At 36.5% G+C, this 20,878-nt stretch overlaps 2 protein-coding genes across 7 annotated transcripts; one reads left to right on the top strand and one right to left on the bottom strand.

The window, feature by feature from the left end:
• Nucleotides 1-797: 797 nt before the first annotated feature.
• Nucleotides 798-9,168, bottom strand: vma12 (vacuolar ATPase assembly factor VMA12). Of its 5 annotated transcripts, none has more exons than XM_014981102.2 (8): nucleotides 9,047-9,163; nucleotides 3,772-3,968; nucleotides 3,613-3,686; nucleotides 2,782-2,871; nucleotides 2,642-2,684; nucleotides 2,439-2,551; nucleotides 1,444-1,544; nucleotides 798-1,127 (listed from the first exon to the last, which is right to left on the bottom strand). In XM_014981102.2, exons 1-7 carry the CDS (start codon nucleotides 9,100-9,102, stop codon nucleotides 1,449-1,451), a joined length of 669 nt encoding a protein of 222 aa, XP_014836588.2. In that variant the 5' UTR covers nucleotides 9,103-9,163; the 3' UTR covers nucleotides 798-1,127; nucleotides 1,444-1,448. The 5 variants fall into 5 exon arrangements, with proteins under 5 accessions (XP_014836588.2, XP_087867871.1, XP_087867873.1 ...); XM_088011745.1 differs by having other exon boundaries at nucleotides 798-984; XM_088011747.1 differs by having other exon boundaries at nucleotides 798-1,544; nucleotides 3,772-3,930; nucleotides 9,047-9,168.
• On the top strand, nucleotides 5,189-17,987 carry poldip2 (polymerase (DNA-directed), delta interacting protein 2). Of its 2 annotated transcripts, none has more exons than XM_014981104.2 (11): nucleotides 5,189-5,417; nucleotides 9,369-9,444; nucleotides 9,770-9,867; nucleotides 9,948-10,047; nucleotides 10,723-10,798; nucleotides 11,998-12,105; nucleotides 12,884-13,020; nucleotides 13,942-13,968; nucleotides 14,042-14,167; nucleotides 15,152-15,231; nucleotides 16,433-17,987. In XM_014981104.2, the coding sequence occupies exons 1-11, from the start codon at nucleotides 5,233-5,235 to the stop codon at nucleotides 16,545-16,547; spliced, it is 1,128 nt and encodes a 375-aa protein (XP_014836590.1). In that variant the 5' UTR covers nucleotides 5,189-5,232; the 3' UTR covers nucleotides 16,548-17,987. The 2 variants fall into 2 exon arrangements, with proteins under 2 accessions (XP_014836590.1, XP_014836589.1); XM_014981103.2 differs by having other exon boundaries at nucleotides 5,190-5,417; nucleotides 9,363-9,444.
• The last annotated feature ends 2,891 nt before the right edge of the window (nucleotides 17,988-20,878 follow it).

The following is a 20,878-nucleotide window of genomic DNA, read 5'->3' as shown; positions in this document are numbered from 1 at the left end:
AATGTATAATGGCTTAAAATAAGTATGAAGATTTTTAAACTATTTTCAGCTGATAAAAAAAGGCCTTCAACCAGAACTAATTTACACAATAACTCAAGACTGTTTTCTTTTTTTATATACTTCTGAATATCAATAAATATGCCATATTAATTAAATGGCCAATTTTACTTTATGAAAAAAGTAATTCTCAGTCATCCACAGTATACAGGAACTTAAAAAAAAGTTTAGGTAACATTAAACTAATCCAAAAAATACACTGGGTTAGGGATCTTTTTTTGTACATCTTTGCTAGTCTTTAAATGTGGAGGTGGGCTAATTAAAAGCAACAAGCAGCAAACAAACATAAATCTGTTTATTCTAAATATTTATTTGTAAATTTAGAAGATATAAAACCATTTGATCCACCTTCAAGTGAACCGTAAGCGAAGTTTTGTCCTCCCAGATGCAGGCTTGTGTTTTCCTGCATGACATGTTTAACTGCTGTGACCCATGAGTATTATCCTTCCAAAGTAATACCGATTAAAATGATTACTTGGGGTAAGATATGATGACGGGAATAATTATTTTCCTATATCAAAATATTTTCCATAACTCTGTATTCTAAGAATCAGGGGGTTTAGATGGACAAGAGGAAATGAAAAAAATAAATAAGAAAAATAAGAACTAAATTAAAGCCAGAGCTCAAGGTCTATCAGCTTACAGGCCGAATAATTCGGCATGGATTTAAGTTTTGAAATATTACATGAGAGGGGTATAATACTGAGGCAAACATGACAGACAGGAGAGCTGGACACAGATCGCTCTATATCATAATCATCTTTAATACCAAATAATCTTTCAATAAACCTTTAATCCGGGTGTCAAATCGCAGATCTTAGGAGGATACTTTATTGTATTCCAGATGTGGTTACATCTTTTAATCCATCCACTGATGTATCAGGACTTGACAAGAGTGGTGTGGTTTACAAAAACATGAATTCATATCTGGGGAAGAGATCAGGGAAAAACTGATCAGATTTTAAATTAGATGTGTGTTGTTGATCATTGAGGTATAAGAATCAGATATTGCAGCCAGTTAATGATTTGTTTTTGTTGCTTTTTGTCTAGGTTGATTCCCAAACATGAACCTGAATAAAAGAAAATAAAATACTTTACATCTCTTTTCAACTTTTTCTGCAGGTGGAAAAAAAATCACTTCTAGTTTTATTGAGTCTTAATGAAAAAAAGATTAGATATTGTTGCATTTGAAAACAACCGAATAAAAACATCAACAGGATAGAAAAACAAAAAGTTTAGAATAACAAACAAGTGAAGAATATAAGTAACATGTCAAAACTTACAATCATGTTTGACTGGAGAAAGTTCAACAAATTTATTTAAAATAAATAGAATTAATAAAAAACAAAAATCTAAACATCTGTAGGTAATTGATTTTTTTTTTACAGTTGCTATGGTTCCCCTAGTTCTCCCTCCATGGTCCGGACCAGGACATAGAGCTCAGCCAGTCCAACTACAGATGCAGCAATCACAGCTGATATCACCCTCTGAAACAAACAATAGTTAACAGAAGCCTGTGAGGGACAAATTTAACTCGGTAACAAAAGTACATGACTAAATACAGTGCCTAGTAAATACGGCTGAAATGTTTTGTTAAACCGAGGAAGTTTTAGCATGAAGGTTGAGCCTGATTGAGCTATTCACATGTAAATATTTCACAATATGTCAAATTGCAAAAACAAACTTAAATTTATTTCAATTTAATGTGACAGACCAACACAAAAATTAAATAATTGTGAATTTGAAGGAAAAATAAACTATTTTTGCCAGGTTCAGTCAAGCAAAAGGTTTACTTTTTCACATGTTGATGTTAGAAATATTTCTTAACTCCAGATGCATCCTTTGAAACAAATGATCAAGCTTACACTAAGTGAATGCTATGCTTTTGCATTTTAAGCAATTTTGCGTTTTCTTTTTTAAAAAGGGAATTGAAACCTAGAGAAACTCCTTCTAGTTTACAAATTCTAGAACATAGAAAGTACCATCAACTTTATAGATCTAACAGAGAACCAAAATCTAGTTTTTATCAGAACAAGAATCCAGAGAAACCCCAACTAGTTTATAAATTATGGACTACTTATTCTTATTAAACATGGGGAACCAATATGTAGTTTTATACTTTTACCTTTTTGTCTCTCTTTTGATTTGTTTCATTTGTTTTTTCTTCTTATTCATGCAAAGCACTTTGAACTGCCTTGTTGCTGAAAATGTGCTAAATAAATAAAATTACCTGACCTTGAAAAATTTGTTTATGTGCATAGTTCAACATGCACACCACAATTTCCAGAATTTTCTTTTTTTGTTAAAAATTATTTGAATCTACAAAACAAGGCAGTAGCTGGAATAGATTATAATTCATGTATGACTGAATGTTCCCTTACCGTTGCGGTTTCAGTAAATAAATACTGGCTTCCCATGTAAGAGCAAGCAAAAGCAGCAACTAAAGTCACCAGGAAGTTGAAAACAGTCACCACCACTGCTTTTACCGAGCGCACTGAGGAGAAAAGGTAATAAAACCACTTCAAGTCACACAGTTTAAAGCCTGTTGCCAACATGAACAAGAAAGAAGACATCACACACTGACCTTGTTGACCAAAATCTGCAAGTGTGCCATTTCGGTTCATTTCCTAACAATAAAAACAGAAATATTTTTGATAAGAACATGGATGCAGGTTTAGTTAGTTCAGCATTGTGTTTTCTCATCCATACAGTTTTAACATGCACCTGAGTGTTGACATTACGCGTCATCCTGTTGTATTCCTCATTAGCCAGTTTCGCTTTGATCTTTTCAAGACGTGCCACTAACTCAGGATTCTGAAACAAGAACCAAAAGTCAGACTTTAAATTCATTAAGACAATAATGAGACTATTTTTTTTTAATTAGGGTCTTTGTGCTTTAATTTACATCTTGATTTGGCCTTATCTTATTGCCGTATTTGATACAATTTATTATAGTATACTGAACGATAGTCTAGAAAAGCAGTTAGGATTTATTGATGCTGTGGTGAAATAGTTTAAATTTACTTGGCAGGCTGCAGTTGTTTGTGCCAACTGTAAATATGAGCAAACAAAGATCAAATATGGAGCTCCTCAGGGCTTTGTTCTTGGTGACTATGTTGTGGTTAACAATATTCACCCCAATGTTAGTGATTTACAAAATAAAAAAAATTGGTTAGGCTTAAAGAACCTCCTGCAGCTACGCCACGTTTTATTTGTTTATGTCATTGGTTCTTAGATGTGAAATGTATGTAACACATAAGTCTATATTTTAATGCAACTTATTTCAATATAATTATTTTTTCTGTACTTTTAATCATCTTGTAAGGCCCATTGAGACGTGCATGGCCTTACCCTTTGAAAGTGAGGTGCTAAAATGTTATTGGTTTAAGATGTGGAATATGAGCTACATGTTAGCCACTGCTACATCTGCCATCAATGTGTGGTCTTGAAGCCATAAAATAATAATTTAAAAAAATACTGAATAATATTCCAACAAATGTTAATTATGTAGTGTTGGCCAGGCGTAGTTAATGTTATGTAGAGTAATGCTCTTACTCTGGGAGGCTTAACGACTTCAGGCAGGTGCAATGAGCCGTCTTCCAGTAATTGATGAAGATAGAAAGGATGGCCTTAGAAAACACAATAAGGAGTTACTTTATGTGCACTAAAGGATGTAATATTATTACTGAGCACCACAGTCGTGTTTCCGTTCACCTTTATCCTGAAGGTGTTTCTTCAGCTTCCTTGCTGTGCTGAAAGGCAGGACTGTTGGCTCTGGTTTTTCCAGGATTTCCATCAGTTCTTCTTTAAGTCCTTCAGGCAGGGATGAGTCCGGGGTTCCCAGCAACTCTGTCACCCGACATCTGAATTTGTCTCCAACAACAAATGAAGATGCCATAATGTCGATGAAGCTAATAAAGACCAAGAAAACTGTCGCTAAACGACACAGCTGTGTAAATCCTCAGTCCTGCTCTGAATTACGCACAAAGTGCCTGGAAACACGCAGTTTGTATTAATAATTGAGGTCATACAATGTTGGCTTTTAACAAATACTAGGAGCTCGATGTTATAAAAATATACGCGGCCATGTTTGTCTTGTGACATATGTTGCGTTCCAGTTACCTCGGAAGTTTGAACTCCAACCTGGGTTTGACGTCAGTTAAAGCGGAATTTCAACGTTGCTACCACCATAAACATTTACAGTACCTCTTACAAATCCAGTTTATAGTTGTGGATGCTACATATAACATTGTTTTTAGACACACTCTTACATGCGGGCTTTGTAAAGTAATCGTGTTTCCACCATGCCTTACTACTGCTGATGCGAGAAGCGGCCATATTAAAACGTGATGTCTGTCTTACAAGTCCTAATTGGGGATAGCAGGAGTTACTCCCAATTTATACGTGGGAAATCTGACTTCTGAAGGCGTTCGAGATGATTTTTCCCACTGGGAAGTCGGAATCTCCAAGTTCCGAGTATAACTGGAACGCAGCAACACTCAGACCCACGTGACAAGTCTTATATATATATATATATATATATATATATATATATATATATATATATATATATATATATATATATATATATATATATATATATATATATATATATATATATATAAAAAGAGTTTTACCTGAAACTCCTTTCTGACAAGTTTGTGCATAATTACGTAAATCCATATATATATATATATATATATATATATATATATATATATATATATATATATATATATATATATATATATATATATATATATATATATATATATATATTATTTTATTTATTTATTTTTTTTAATATTGAACCTTATCGGGTTTTGGAAATAAACCTTTTTGCTGTGTGTTGGTAATAATGCCAAAATTTATCACCACGAATTTTGTTCGTTACGTTACACGTTAACATTGTTGGTGTATTCATGGTTCGCTCGTTTACCTGAAACTCCTTTCTGACAAGTTTGTGCATAATTACGTAAATCCATACAACCCAGCCAGTTTTTCTTCAGCATATCAACATGAACAATTTACAACTGCACCAATCAGCAAAATTAATAATAATAAATATGTGGAATGCAGAGTTTAGCGGCCAGAATCTCTGCCACTTTATGAACGTTCCGTGAAGGCAGCATCCCGGTTTGTGTGTGCGTACGATCGCTCAGACAGAAAGGAAAGATGGCCGCCTGTGCACTACGTAGAGGGTTGCTTAGTGGTGTCAGCAAATACAGCAGAAAACACTCCCATAGAATACTGAGTGTCACTGACATTAACAGCAGCTTTGAGGTGTACAAGCCACGGTTACAATGCCGAGCCTGCGGGTTGCTCGGCGGTGTTCAACAAAAGAGGTTTATGTCGTCACGGTAAGAGACAGAGCGTCCTTCTGTCAAGCTAACACATACACACGAGAGGCTGTAGCTAGGTCCGTCATGCTTACTTATTTGGCCCCGGAAAAGCAAAGCTTTGGTCATTCTCGCAGAGCAGACTTCTGGATATTGTGTACGCTAGGTGTGCTATAAGGGATTATATTATGTGTTAGAAAACGAGACATCTGCTGATCGTCCAGTTCATGCTAGCTAGCCAAGAAGCCAGCATGGGTTGAGCAACAACTGCCTGATCCAAACGCCTCCAGCCTGCTCAAGTCAAATCGTTGAATGCTGGATAACATGAACAACACATGTTTTATGAAGCCATGTTTTATAGAAAAGTTGTGAGTTGAATGCAGTCTGTAAGTAAAAAGCTGCAGATGAAATCTGCTAAACTTAATTGTTAAGCGGAGTCCGGATTGCAAATCCACTGCTGTTTTCTTATCTGAAAACAACAAAACACGTTTAATATGATTATAATAATTCACTGTTACACTTGTGCAAACTTTCTTTCAACTTTCCACAGTGTTGTTGTTGCATATTTACTTTAAAAACATTCAGTTAGTTGTTTCTCTGTTTAACTTTGGCAAACACACCGTTTCCACATTGAGACAATGTCGTCAGTGGCCACTTGATTAGCTTAGCCTCTAAGAAGCTTTTCTGGATCCTTAATAATATCCTAAATCTATTTAGTAAAGGCCAATTAATTGTAATGGGAAGAAAACTGTTATAGATATGTAAATAATGCCTTTTGTATTTTGGTGATGTTTGCTTTTGTACAGGCAAGTTTATTTTTAAATACGTTAGCAATGATGTATTTTAAAAACAAACAAAGCAGCAACCATAATTGCTACCTTGTCAAGATTAATTTAAATCTCTGCTTCCCTTATAATCTATTTTATAGTAAATTATGACTAGCCAATGTGTCCATCATGACTTCACAAATACCAGTGAAATGCCTGTTAATGTTTGCCAGTATTTTTCCTTGTTGAGACTTGTGCATTCTGGCAAAACGCAGAACTTTGAGTGATCATTCACTACTGGACAGATAAACAACCGACTTAAATACCCCTGAAACATCAAATATGGCCAGTCACCAGGCACTACCTTGTTATCAATGCAACTCAAGTTGTTTTTGGGATGTTACTTAGAGAGAAAGTCACTGTATTATTTTTTTTTGTATTCAGGACTAAAATCCATCATGTGTCACGAATCGAGAGATAAGAGCCAATTTAATCGGAACAGGGTGTGATTTAATATCATGTTTTGAAAACAAAGTTTGGGATACAAAATAGTGAATGGATTAAATGCTGAAATGGCCATCATCAGACACAGTCAGCTCCAGAAACAATAAAGCAAACGTTACACTGCAGAGGACATCCTGTTGTCATCCACTGATAATCCTCACAACACACCAGCTATCCTCGTTATGGCAGCTGTAAAAGCTTTCAAAGTAACATTAGTGCTTATTTTGGATAGATTGTTTTCTGAGTGCTAATCTAATGCTGATAAAAGTATCTGCAAACTGTTTTAAGTTCATTCACATTCAGGCCAGAATGGGAGTCTGTGCTTTTCTTGGTCAAACGTTTGTCTACGAGATGCTGTAAATAAACATTTAAATTAATGTATCTAAATGAAACTTCTTATCACTTTGATTTTCTCAGTTTTTCTTTTTTCGTCAGTGATAAAGTCTGAGAAGACATTAGTGATTTGCAGAAGAGATGCAACGAACTGTTGCCTCTCTGAGTTGTGTAATTAAACCACAGATATTTAACACAGACCTGCTTTGTTATGAAACATGTTGAAGTCTGCTTGCTTGTGCAAAAGTTCTCAAGATCAGATTTCAGTTTGAGGTTTCCCTACAAAAAGGAAATATTTTGCCTTGAAGAGATTTTAGGAAGAGAGCTAAAGGAAATGTTGAGCTGTAGAAATCGAGTTTGACGTTCTTGACCCTGTTCATGTTGATTTAAAACACAATTGCCTTTAAAAGTTAGAAAAAATGTTGCTTATTTGTGTAAAAGCTCCTCCACAGCGGGAACTGTGCTCGTATCAGCCACAGTTAGTGTTTTATCTTGAACTTTAATCTTGTGTGTTTGTGTTGTTTTGACCAGAGAACACATGAAGCTATCCTAACAAACCATGATCCAGCACATTTTTGTGTCTTTTGCCTCTCTTAATCCGGTCATGTGATCCAGGCTTACAAACTATTAATAGAAACGTTTGCACACTCATTTTGACTTTGACCGTTTTGCTTCCTGAACAGGTTTTGATGGGCTTGGCGCCGCTTCTGGGAGCTCAGGGCTGCAGCTGTGACTTGTTAGTTTAAGGAAGTCGGTGTCTTTCTCAGAGAAGTGGGAGTCGGTGTAGCCAGAAACGATTCGAACGAAGAGGGATCCTGTTAACCTTAAACATCACCAGCAGATGTGGGTGGGCTTGAGCCCCCTCTGATTCTGCAACAGCAACAGTTCTCCAGTTTTTAGTTACCCTTTACTGCTGTCATATTTTTGTTAGCTTAGAAAGTGAATTCATGGGGGTTAGTGAATTGGCATTTGTTATTTAAAATATGGGATGTGTTTCAGTGTATCAGTTCATTCCAGCGCATTTTGCATCGGTTATCGGATCTGTTAATTGTTGCTAAACCTTAAGCTTTATAATAATAAATTATTGTTTCTTGTTTAAAAGTTCACAGCTTTGCCAGACTCTTCATTGGTTATTGTTTACATGCAGTAAATAGCAGTTGGTGTTTAGTTTTGCACGTCACTAAAAGGTTTAGCAGCTGACCTTCAGCCTAGAGAAACGTAAATATAGCAACAGGATGTTTGTGGCTCTCAGGGCTGAGACTGTGTTCAACAAACACATTAATACACACGTTACAACCACAAACTTTATCGTATTATATGTGGACAAAGTTTTCAAAACATCTAACATCAACGTGTGAAAAGCTCAGCCGGTTCTGCTGGACTTAAAATCGATGCAGTGTTGATTATTTTAAGATTTAAAAATTGGATGGCAAATATGCTTAGAGGATTTTTTTTTTTTACAGAATTTGAAACAAAAGCTGTGCCACTTTAGGAGTTGTAGGTTGAACATATTTACAGACAGAAAACATTTTTTGTTGTTGTTTTTTTTTAATATATTTTATTTAAACATCCAACAACAACAGAGCATTGACCACAGGGACAAGAAAAAGTTCTTTTAATCTGAAATGCAAAATTAAATTTTTTGTACAGCTTTGGTTTAATTACTGCTCAGAATATGTTGTTCTTGGCTTCTTTTGAGACCGTACACTCCTGTTAACAATTAATTGATTTCTGGATTAATTACTTTAATAATTAATTAATTAAAGTTGATTCAATCAATTGTGTAAGACCTTCCACCTACCCAGAAAAAATTGTTTGTTTGAAATGTCCTTTTTTTGTTGTACTCCTCTCTAAAATCTTAAAACAGTAATACATATTATAATATATTTTCAGGCAGTATTTCATGTCAGTGCTTTCATTTAAGATTAAAATCCTTGGTTTGGACCATGGCTCGTTTTTATAACCATATTTCTCACAGCGAAATCCAGTTACCTTGCGGTGATTGTTTTTGCAAAAGTCAAAAGCCAAAACCTGAAACCAACTTACTGTGCGATATTAAATCCTCTGGTCCACATATACCAATCATTAATCCGCCCCTTCATCTGTGCTGTGAAGATTAGCTTTCACAAGTGTGAGTGTTATTCACTCGAAGTGACCAGCTGTTGTCGTCATCATCGCCAGTCGAGCGTTGTGTATTGAAGAGAGACGCTCTGGTGTTTCTGTCAGGGCTGGAGTTCGGATTGGGCCTTTTTTCTTTACGGATCAGTGGTTGTTTTTACCACACCTTGTGTTTTGTGATTAGTACCGACTGACTCGTAGCTGCGTGTTTGTGTGCGTAACTGTGTTGCCTGTATTTTGGCAGGAACAGGCCTGAAGGAAAGATTTTGGAGCCTGTCGGTGTGTTTGAAGCAGTGAAGCAGCATGGGAAATACGAAACAGGACAGGTAAGGCTTTCTGATGAACCTGCAGCAGAGCACGCCGTAGCTTGACATGGCGGCCATTAGCGGCTGGATTTACAGCACTAAATAGTTAAAACTTGTGCACACATGGTTATTGATGTGCAAATCCATGTTTAAAGTGCAAAGGTACTTTTAAAAGTGCTTTTAAGTAAAGATGGTACCAGTAATGAAGATCTCTTCTTTACACTAATTTTTTTTTTTCATATAAATAAATCTCAGTGTTGTTTTTGCATGTGTAATCCCATCTAATCTGTGCTGTATCTCAGGGATTGATCTATTTTCTCTTTCCTTGTTGTTGTTGTCTTCTCAGCTTTTTCTCCACAGTGTGTTTGGCTACAGAGGCATCGTCTTGTTTCCGTGGCACGCCCGCCTCTATGACCGGGACATCACCCCTCCGGTGTCCGACAGGTAACCCCGCATCTCAGACTTGCTCTTAAAGTTTAGTAGCTTTGCTGGAGGGGTTATTGAAATAAAATTTTCTCCCGCAGCAAACCCGAGCCACCCGGAGCCCACGGCTCTAAGGAGGTGAAGGGGAAGACTCACACCTACTACCAGGTCCTCATTGACACCAGGGACTGCCCTCACATAGTAAGTAGCAGCCACTTTGTTCAGCCTGAAGCTGCTGCTGTTTGTTTTCAAGTAAAACTTTGCTTATTGAATGTCCAGACAAAAAATGTCAGATTGTTCTGGGTAAAGACACCAAGCATTCTTTGGTCATTTCTCTAAGACAATAAAAATATCATCAAGGAAAATTGGTTCTTTTAGTTTACTTAAATAAATATTCTTTGTTGATCTACATTTGAATAATGATCCAGAGGTATGTCTTTCAGTGCTTACGCAAAATAAGCGAACACAACGGATCTTACTTCAGGTTAAAACACTAAGGATTTCCTCCACATGCATTCAGTGCATCTTTAAAATATTAACACATAATGTAAATTAGCTGCAACTATGCATAAGGACATTAATAATACTGGTGCCTTTCTTACTGCTGCTTAACTGCAGAATCTTATTGATAAGTTTACAGCTAGAAGATGTTTGGACGAATGATGGTCGTCAGTTGAAATAGATATTTCTTTATGCATTTTAATAGAGATTCAGTGAGTAACCTCAAATTAATAACCATCATTTAAATGATTTTTATTATTGTTCTGAAAGTGAAGCCACATTAGACGAGTCAAAGCTTTATCTTTGTAGCTGTGACACGTTGCTGTTGTGCGTTAGATTTAATGTTATTGTGCGAATTTGTTCTGTGTTCGACAGTCTCAGAGATCTCAGACTGAGGCAGTGACATTTCTGGCCAACCATGACGACAGCAGAGCCTTGTACGCCATCCCAGGTAACCAGCAATACTGACACTCAGGGATCTGACTTACATATTTCTAATATAATGTTTTAAACAGGGTTGAAAAGGGTAGGATTTGTTTTTCTATGCATAAACTGTTTGATTGTCTCTTCATCAAAACGACAAAATTCTTTAAGCGCCTTGTAAATACTGTCCTTTTGACATCATTTTCTTTCATTTGCCCACTTGCACATTTCATTTAATATTTGTATATGTTTTATTTTGGTTTTTACTTGCTGAATATTACTAAAAAAAATGTAACTAATTTAAAAAGTCAAACCATTTTACTCCCTGTTTCGTCTGTATATTAGATAAAGTTAAACTGTGGTCCTTAAATTGGGTCTAGTCAACAAAAATAAAGATACCAAAGTTCATAAACTTCTTTAAATTATAAATATTTAATCTTATAAGTTCTGATACAAAAAAAACAGTGGCGTAGCCAATCCACTTTGCAAATCAAAGGCCAAAATTAGCACTGTGCTGTTTTTCATTTTTTTCAGGAAATGGGTGTCAAGACTGATATCGAAGCAGTTTAAAGGCTAAACGTTAAATTGTCCCAGAAATTATTGGGATAAACGATAATATTGTTGTTTTGTGACCATTTTCAAGCAATGTAATGGTAATGACATAATAATGCAAGAACACATTCTTAAAGATAAATAAACTTTAAATTCTAACTAATCTAAAATTTAACGCTGGAACTGGAAGACATGCTAAATATGCAAAATAAATAAACAAAAACAGGGGGAAAAAATCAATTATGAATCTCTGTAAACAAAATTATCCTTCAAAAAAAAAAGGTTTAGTTGAGACCAAAACTCCAGATTGAAGAATTTTGTCATCCAGTTTTTGGTAAAAAGAGAAAATGATAAATGACGCTGATACAGATTATTGAGCTCGCTTTAATCTACCATTGATTTATTGTTTATTGTGTCAGGCATAATAATATCTAGAAATTTGAGTCTGGAAAATCAGAGGCGTCATAAAAACTCTTCCTATGTTCAGAGTTTTCATTGCTGGAGTTGAATAACAAACGAGAGGCGGTATTTCTAGGAAAGTGAAGGGGAGTTGGACTGAATCTGTGATTTGATGTAATCGTGTAATTGTTTAAACGGAGCTCTGAAGTTCAGGCTTCATGCTGTTGTGTGTGGCTGTCATGTGACCGTGTGTGTGCGTGTTTGTTCCTCCTCCAGGTCTGGACTATGTGAGCCATGAAGACATCCTGCCTTATAACTCAGCAGAGCAGGTCCCAATCCAGCATGAACTGTTTGAGCGCTTCCTCATGTACAACCCGGCAAAATGTAAACACTCACTGTCTTCTTCTGCTTTCAGCATTTCTCTCACGTTCACATTGCATGCTAATAAACTGCGACAGCTTTGAGCTGAATCAGAACAGGGAAGCGGACGTAAAGGTGTTTTCTCTTTGACGGGGGTCTTTGGACCTTCCACACTTTCTCATCATAAATTTGATGAAAAGAAATAAACAACTGACTAATGTAGTTAAGTAAAGATGTGATAACAAATGCAGGTTTTAGCAGTTTTTCAGATTTTTTTTAATGGAATGATTGCACTATGAAGAATGACTCCAAAACAACCAGTAATATTTGTAGGTGTTTGTTTTTGTCAATAGGTTGAAAATTATGTGCTTTTTCAGAATAATCTTTTAAAATTTTGACTTTGATATTAGACACCAGGTGTAAATATAGAAACTTTGGTTTTATGACATTTTCAAAATATTCAAATAAAATGTGTCCACCCACTTTACTGCATAAAGTGTGCATCTGTTTTTGTTTTAAAAGCTAAAATAAGAAATGAAACGATGGTTTTTAAGCGTGACAACACATTTTCTACAGTAGATGTTTATCAAAAATGATAAGCAGACTTTATTTCAAAAGATTGTGTAACATTTGACTGAAGGCAAAATGGCTCTTTTTGTAGATTCCTGCTCTAGAAAACTGATGGCTGCCTCCTTGTTCATTTTAGTGATTTAGAATCTATGCATGTAGGTGTTATAAACTAAAATAAATTTCAATAGGTTAATGGTAAATTTGTGCTTTTGTCGTTGTTTTCACACCTCAGCTCCCCCATTTACACCCAGAGACACCCTGAAGGCCTGGCAGGAGAAGAACCACCCCTGGTTGGAGCTGTCTGACGTCCACAGGGAGACCACAGAGAACATCAGGGTCACCGTTATCCCCTTCTACATGGGAATGAGGGTGGGTTCATCTGCTCAGAGTTCCTCAGTATGTCAGTCTCACCAAGGTGCTGCGATCGCAACTGTTAAAACAAACTCACCGTTCACTAATCTTACAGTTTTCATCGTGACTTCTCTGCTAATCTGACTGTAATGTTTTCTGTATTTCCTTCTTTTCTGACCAACTCAGCTGAATTTTGACCAATCCTCATATCCTGCTTCTAATTTAACTTCCTGTTTCACGTCTCCTGAAAACCAAACCTGCAAGTTAAAAACATGTAACATTTACTTTTTTCCCCCCTTTCTTTTGGCAAACTCTGTTTCATTTTGGACCTTATCAAGATTGTGAATGTTTTAAAAAAGCCGGTTGTGGCAGAAAGTATTGATAAAACCCATCAACAGACTCTTAATATATTAATAAAAAGCTGTTTCTGCTTTCAGTGAGTAATTAAAGTTAAATAATAGTTCACATTTTTTCACACTGATGTAGTTCTGCAGTGCATAGATGAAAACTGCTTTGATTAATTTGATGAAATAATATTAAAACACAACTCTTACCTTTAAGGATCTATTTATGGGACTTTCTAGAGTCTAGGTACATGTAAAAAGCTATTTTGGGCCAGATTTGGCCCCCAGGCCTTCAGTTTGACACGTTCAGTTAATTTTTTTTTGCACTTTAACTCCTCCTCAGGACTTGAGTTTATTTGTAGTAAGGCATCTATTTCAAAAAGGTACCTGAAAATGATACTTATACATTAAATATTAACTTTGTTTACTTTGGCAAAAAATGTTCAACTTTGCCCACAACGTTTTGAAAACGGTGCCACGACATCAGTAACTTTATGCCTTAGCAATCACAAGGAAACATGGCAACATGTGGGAGGAACTGACCTTTTGTCTTCTTTCCACTGAAAATCTGATGATTTGTTTTTCTGGTTCTCAGGAGGCCCAGAACTCCCACGTGTACTGGGTGAGTAACATGCATTTTTGGAAACGACAGCGGCTTCAAGCGAACAGTTTGAACATGTGTTGCCTTCCTGCAGTGGCGCTACTGTATCCGCCTGGAGAATCTGGGCAGCGAGGTGGTTCAGCTGAGAGAGCGGCACTGGAGGATCTTCAGCCTGTCGGGAACCCTGGAGACGGTCCGGGGCCGAGGCGTCGTAGGCAGGGTGAGTGTCAGAGCAGCATGCTTTTATTTTGAAGGGGTAGGTGTATCTGACCTAAAAGTCTCTTTAAAAGCAAAACGGTGTCGGAATAAACAGAAAATCAACAATTACGGCTTTCCTACTGCTGATTACCAAGAAGAAAACTCATTGGTAATGCAGGTATAAAAATGTTATGACATTTATTCATATTGATTCTGAATCATAAGTTGACACAAAACTACAAAATAAACACTCATTACATTTGTTTTCTACTGCTTCTCATGCAGAATATTATACACAGACCGTTTTATGGCGCAACCCTGATCTGTCCTGTGAATTTTGTGTCTGGTTTTTTTTTTTTTTTGTGCCATCTTAGGTCAAATGATTAAATTTAGCTATTGTGCTAATTTCTACATATTTTTTTTACATTGCTTTAAAATGTGGTAATGTTGATTAATGTGCTCTGTTCTAATCAAATAGTTAAATTAAAACAAGTGTAAGTTGATATTAGCTAAAATATTAACTCTGTTGTATCTGCTCTGACAGCCTTTTAATGAACAGGAAGCTCATATCCTGCAAACAGAAGTTTTAAAACAGCCCTGCCTTCATGCAGCTACACCTAAAAAAATTAGAACATTTTGAAAAACATCAGGGTTTTTTCACTTATTTCAGAAGGTGAAACTTGTATATAGATTCATCACATAGTGAAATATTTCAAGCCTTTGTTTCTTGTAATTTTGATTATTAAAACGGGTTTAAAGCAAGTAGGAGTGTTCAGTTTAGACCCAGAGGTTAACCTGTTAACTGTTACCACTTTTATTTCCTTCAAGATCAGAATAAAGAAATCATTTAACGCCAGCTGTTTTTTTTTTATTCTGAACCTCATATTGTACAGCTGTTATTTACACATGCTTTATTGGATAAAAATTATTTTTTGGATAAAAATAAAGCGTGCGTGCGCGTGTCTTCATCGTTTCCTGTTTACAGTTTCTGTGTTTGTGCTTACAGGAGCCTGTGTTATCTAAAGAGCAGCCAGCCTTCCAGTACAGCAGCCATGTGTCTCTACAAGCTCCCAGTGGTCATATGTGGTGAGAACGATGCTCCACACGCTGCATATGCAGTCCCAGCAGTCAGAAGTTTACATACACATTCATTGTCCTGTTTGTTTTCAAGTTTCGACCATCCGACCAAAACGAACACACTCGGATAAAAGGAAATTAAATTTGGCCACTAGGACTAGTTTTAAAAGCTGAGTCCATGCCACAAAAACCATCTTATTTAGATGATCTCTACTGGTTTTCATGGGTTGATTGGTCATATGTCCAGCCAGAATGATGCCACCAGCTAGTTGATGACATGTTGAGTTGCAACTTAGTAAAGGACATTTATCCAAATATCAGAAGGGATGTTTATGTATTTTGTGCTGTGTGGGTTGGAAGAAATACAAACTTTTTAAACAGTTTATCTGTTTAAAAAAATGACTGCCCCACAGTCAGAGGCTGTAGTCCTTGATGTGGTTCGATCTCTGGTTTCAGGCGCTTTGCTGCATGTATTCCTGTTCTCCTGTCTCTCTACCAACAGGTAATATAGAGGTTCAGTAAAGGCCCCTAGTGTCAAAAAAAAGTCTATTTATTGTCTTAACATTGTGTTTTTTTGTGCAGTACATTAAACAAGTTTAATTAGAAGGTAAAAATTAAAGGCCATAGTTATTTATTTAAACCTGTTTTGTTTATACAAGTCATCTAGTTCAATCAATTTATCAAGTTTATTTGCATAGCGCATTTCAACAGTTTGCTTTACATCGTAAAAACACAAAAGTACAATCATAGAAGACAGAGTCAACAATAGAAACATAACATTTTGTCGAGTGGCATTATTAAACATCAGACTATTTATCAATGTTTCATTTATAATGTTTCAAAAGCAGATGTGTTTTAAGTCTGGATCTAAAGGAACTCGGTGTTTCAGCTGTTTTGCAGTTTTCAGGAAAGTTATTCCAGATTTGTGGTGCATAGAAGCTGAATTCTGTTTCTATGCAGATCCAAGGTCTCATTTACAAGAGATTCATGTTTTGATTAAACAAAATTACAAACACAGGAACATAAAAATCAATTTGACCCATTTAAATGGACTGATAAAATATGAGCTAAAAACAAGAGTAATGTAGCATTCATGTCATTGGCAATAATTGTTTCCATGTGTCTGACCAAAATTATAGATTGTCTATAAATATGTTATAAACAAAGCGTTTTGATTCTGTAGCCATTCACTCCTGTTGTTTTTCTCCAGGGGAACGTTTCGTATTGAGAGAACCGACGGCTCCCACTTCGACGTCAGGATTCCCCCCTTCTCTCTGGAGAGCAACAAAGACGACAAAGCGCCCCCTGCTGGCTACACATTCTAACTGGCACTGGCTGTCCACCACGCCAGTTCCTGACTGGGTCATCTCTGCAGTTGTCCTTCCTCTGCGGCCCTGCCTCAGCATTTAGTCAATTTCAGTCACAAAGAGACTTTAGGAGTGTCGATATAATCCAAACTCTGGCCGTCAGGCTGCACCCAGCAGCAGAGTGGGATCGATTAAATGACGGAGTGGAAATTCACTCTGCTGTTCTGTGCATTCTTGAGACACGGACACTTGGGTCAAACGTAGAATTACTGCAGATTTGGTTCTGACGGGCAATTACTGAAACACTGACCCGACTATTTGTAAGTGGGAGGGTTTCCTGCTGAGCTTCTGGTTTGAGAAAACGGAGAGGGACTCAAATTGAACCAGTAAGTTATTTCTTATTTGCCAGCTGAAAACTGTTCATCCCTCTGTTAGCATCTGTTTTGGGGTTATAACATTTATTTTACCTGGATCCTTTTCTTCTCCTCATGCTTTATAAGCATCAGACTACCTGGTTCGGAGTTGTGTAAGAGTGACACAACAGTGAAGCACAGTGGACATCACTACTTCCTACTAAACAAGCATAAAAATAATGAAATGCACTGCATGTAACTTGATCTATCATTCCTGTACCAGCAGAAACCTAACACAGTAACTTCTGGTAATTGAACTCAACGTACATATTTAATATTTTCTAGTAACTTTCACACAGTTGGAATGCAACTACCAACAGGGTTTGTGTTGCACAGCCATGTTATTTCCTTTAAAAACATTAATTATATTCTTGATTGTTTTGATTTTCATGAGTTGATATTGGAGTTAAAATGTGGCTTCAAGTTTCTAATAACAGCCATTAAATAAATTGTTTTGCAACTGTTGTTGCTGCCTTTACGTGACTTTGGAAGGTCCTCTCTGTTTTTAGTTTCCGCTCACAGCTATTTTATTCTCTCCTTCTTGTTTGTCTAACATTAGACACACAACAGAAGAAATATTTAGCTGTAATATTTGAATTGGGCTGATCTAAACACCATCTGTTGGAAGGTGGTTATTATCATTAAATTAGAAAAATGAAGATGTCCACTGTGGTTTAGTGTTATCGAGCTCTAGTATTGAGTCCACTGTGTGCGTTGACAGCCAAATGTAACACCCCCTCCTGCTCAAGGCCAGGATTTATAGTCTTGGAATAACAGAAATCGCACCACAAAAGCTTGAGAAGCAGCGTCAGAGGGGGGGAGGTTTGAACTTTTGTGTTTTAAGAGACGTGTCTACCATTTGATGGATGTTTTTGGCCGTTTTTAACTTTGAGTGGGAACGCGGGATGAGCCTCACACTTCCCCTTTAAAGTGAAGATAGAAGCTAACATTGCTGCTTTAGTGAGCGATTTGAAGCAACTCTGACGTTTGAAATACTGTAAATAGAGATGTAATTAAAAGTAAAGGAAATAAACCTTTTCAAAAATGTCTGGATCTGTAGTGAGTTTTTGTTTTCTGTGATTAGGCTTCTGCTCATGTAGAAAATAAGGATACGATATAAAGTTTTTCAATTTAAAAGATAAAAACATGAATTGTAAATGTTGAACTTCTGCTAGCAGTAGTTTTATTCTTCATTACCACCAGAGGTCAGTAGAGTCCACAGGTAAAGTGTTTCCATGTTTTTATGAACCTCAAGAGATGTATGCTTATTTTTAGGTACCTTAATAGATTTAAACCTCGTTAAAACGTAAAGGAAGATGTTTACCAAGACTTAATTTTAACTTTATATTCAGGGAGGAATATTATAGATGGACATTAGAGGAGACTAAATGGGCTAATTAAAACTCTGTTAAAGCATTCTTGTGCTGTAGTGGGCTCCATTTCTCTAAAATCAGCGCCAACTCGGGTATAGGTAAACTTTTACACGTTTTTTTTTTTTTTTTTACTTTTGTTTGGGCTTTAACTGCTTCTACTTTAAAAAAAAAAAAACTGCTGATAAGTTGATGTTTTCTAAGTGTCTGGAAACTAGTCTGTTTCAAAAACCTGATCAGCGGCCACTGCCCGTTACCTAGCAACCCACTTAGCAGTTTGGTCAGTGGGTTTTACGGCATTATTCGCTGGACAAGACAAATGCTCTGTTAGCATACCATTCAAGAACCGCTGAAAAATTTAGTTAACTTCTTAAGTGTGAGGTTTGACAATATTATATGCACTATATAATTTTTAATTTTTTTTCCCCAGAGATGACATTAGAAATTGACTGACAAACAACGTTACCGTAGCATGGTTAGCTTAATCGGCCAGTTGGAAGCTCAAATATTAGTTTCTAAATTTACTTAACACCAAAATAGCCTATCAATAGACTATGCCAGGTCACATTGGCAATAACACTGATGAGGAAGTTACGGCAGTGTTTCCAGATTGAATCGGTACCAGATTGAGTTGGAAAAAATAAGCTTCGGGTGTGTTTATAAAAATTTGGGCTCCTTTTCATAGCATTTGGTGAGTTTTTAGAAAGGACAATTCTGCTAAAGTAGTTGTTATTGTGTGGCAGAACAGTAAATAACTTTTACATTTTGATAAAATGCTATGTCTTTGCTCTTTTATTTTTCTTTTGTAGCTCATTTATTTTGTAATGTTTAGAATATGTTTCTATGCAATTTGCTTGACTGAGGCTGATTCATTTAACTGATCAACTTAAAAACGTGTGCTGTGTGTAAAAAAAGCAATGTTAAGTTTAAATTTTATATTACGTTAGATTAATTTAATTTCGCTTTGGGATCAACAAAGTAATTTTGAATTTGAATTTACAATTTATGTCGACAGGCTATTCATAACTATTTTGCAGTTGCTATGACAACATGTTAGGGAAAGGGATTTTTGTGTGTAGATTATTTGGTTGCCTGATTTGCATATTTTGTGGGGAGCTTGTATGTGCAACCTTTTATTTTACTTGAGTGCGGTTGTGTGCTAGTGGTGTGTTCTTTGTTATGCGTGCAATTGTTCTGAATCTTTATTCAACAACACGTTTCAACAAAGATTGAGATTTGGGCTGGTTTTGATCAAGTTTGGATGTTTTTTACATTTTTTTGGGCTTGCAACCCTGACTGAGGGAACCAGACTCAGTTTATTTGGCTATAGAGACAGTGACACTTTCAATAGGTAGTATGAAGGCTGAGCTAAGTAAATAAACAAAAGTTTGATCCCAGAAAAGAAAAGTAGAAATAGTTAAAAAAAAAAAAAAAAGAAGGTCAAATGGCATACGTTAATTTCGTCCAATCAGGTCCTTGAGAAACACCATTTAGAAATGCCAATTTCATCTGGCCAAAAATAGAAAGTCATAAGACTGTTGGTTACTGATTGAGTAGGGGATCACTAGTTACAGTAATCCGACCCTCCATTCATAACAAAAAAGTTATGGAACATGGCTAAGGGATTTGGAATGCCAGCCATGCTAACCACTCTGTTACAATATGCTAATGGTTGATTAAAATACCAACCCTATAGTCATTTATTAGTTAATTTGATTTTGCTGTTCTCTATTTCTGATTGACTTAGACCACAAAATAGGCCTAATGTGTGTCTGTTGTTAAACTACAAGGAGATGTCCAGTGTTGGAGAGTTTTTTTTTTTTTTTTTTTCTCAAATAGCTCATATAGTAGGTCGTACTGATACTGGTTGCATCTGTACGACCTTTGAAATTTTTTGGTACACTATTGAGAAATTAGGCCACATTTGTGACCAAATTGATCACACACAAGAACTCTGAATAAAGTAAAATTAGCATCATATTTGTCAAATATACATTCTTTTCCATTAATTTACTTCATCTGCAAAACATGTGAAGTGCTAGATGAAGTGGGAAAACTCTTCAAAAGTTCCAACATGGTCAATATAAAAAGCATGTCAGCTGGTGGGCACAACCGGAAGTGGGCCCACCAATAACATTCTACTTGAGGCCTCTTACAACCTTGGGTCGGCCCTGTGACACTTTCGTTCCTCGATGTTTGTCGGTTTAACTTGAAGACTGCAAAAGGATTTCAGCTATGTGACTCATGCTTGCAGTACACACGGCACTGCTAATGTACAGCACAACAACAAAAACGCTGCTTTCAGTGGAAATCGGAGGAGAGACTCCCAGAAACCGCCAGCTCGACCGTGTTGCAGCTCCCTCTGCTTCCTCTCTCCATCTCCTGGCCGTGTTGCTGCTCCCTCCGCTCCTCCTGCTCCCTCTCTCCATCTCCGTGTGTTTAAAGGAGTTGAGCTCATGTACAGTCGCCCCCCTCTCAGCCGAACAGAGGCTGCGATGCATAATTCACTTCCAGCCCGGGGACACCACAGACTCGCCCCTACAGTAGAGCCGAGCCTCCGGAGCTG

The sequence above is a fragment of the Poecilia mexicana genome, unplaced genomic scaffold, assembly GCF_051168715.1.
Source record: "Poecilia mexicana isolate PSO_F unplaced genomic scaffold, ASM5116871v1 scaffold_13, whole genome shotgun sequence".
Taxonomy (NCBI): domain Eukaryota; kingdom Metazoa; phylum Chordata; class Actinopteri; order Cyprinodontiformes; family Poeciliidae; genus Poecilia; species Poecilia mexicana.
This window is presented reverse-complemented; position numbering and strand designations above follow the sequence as displayed.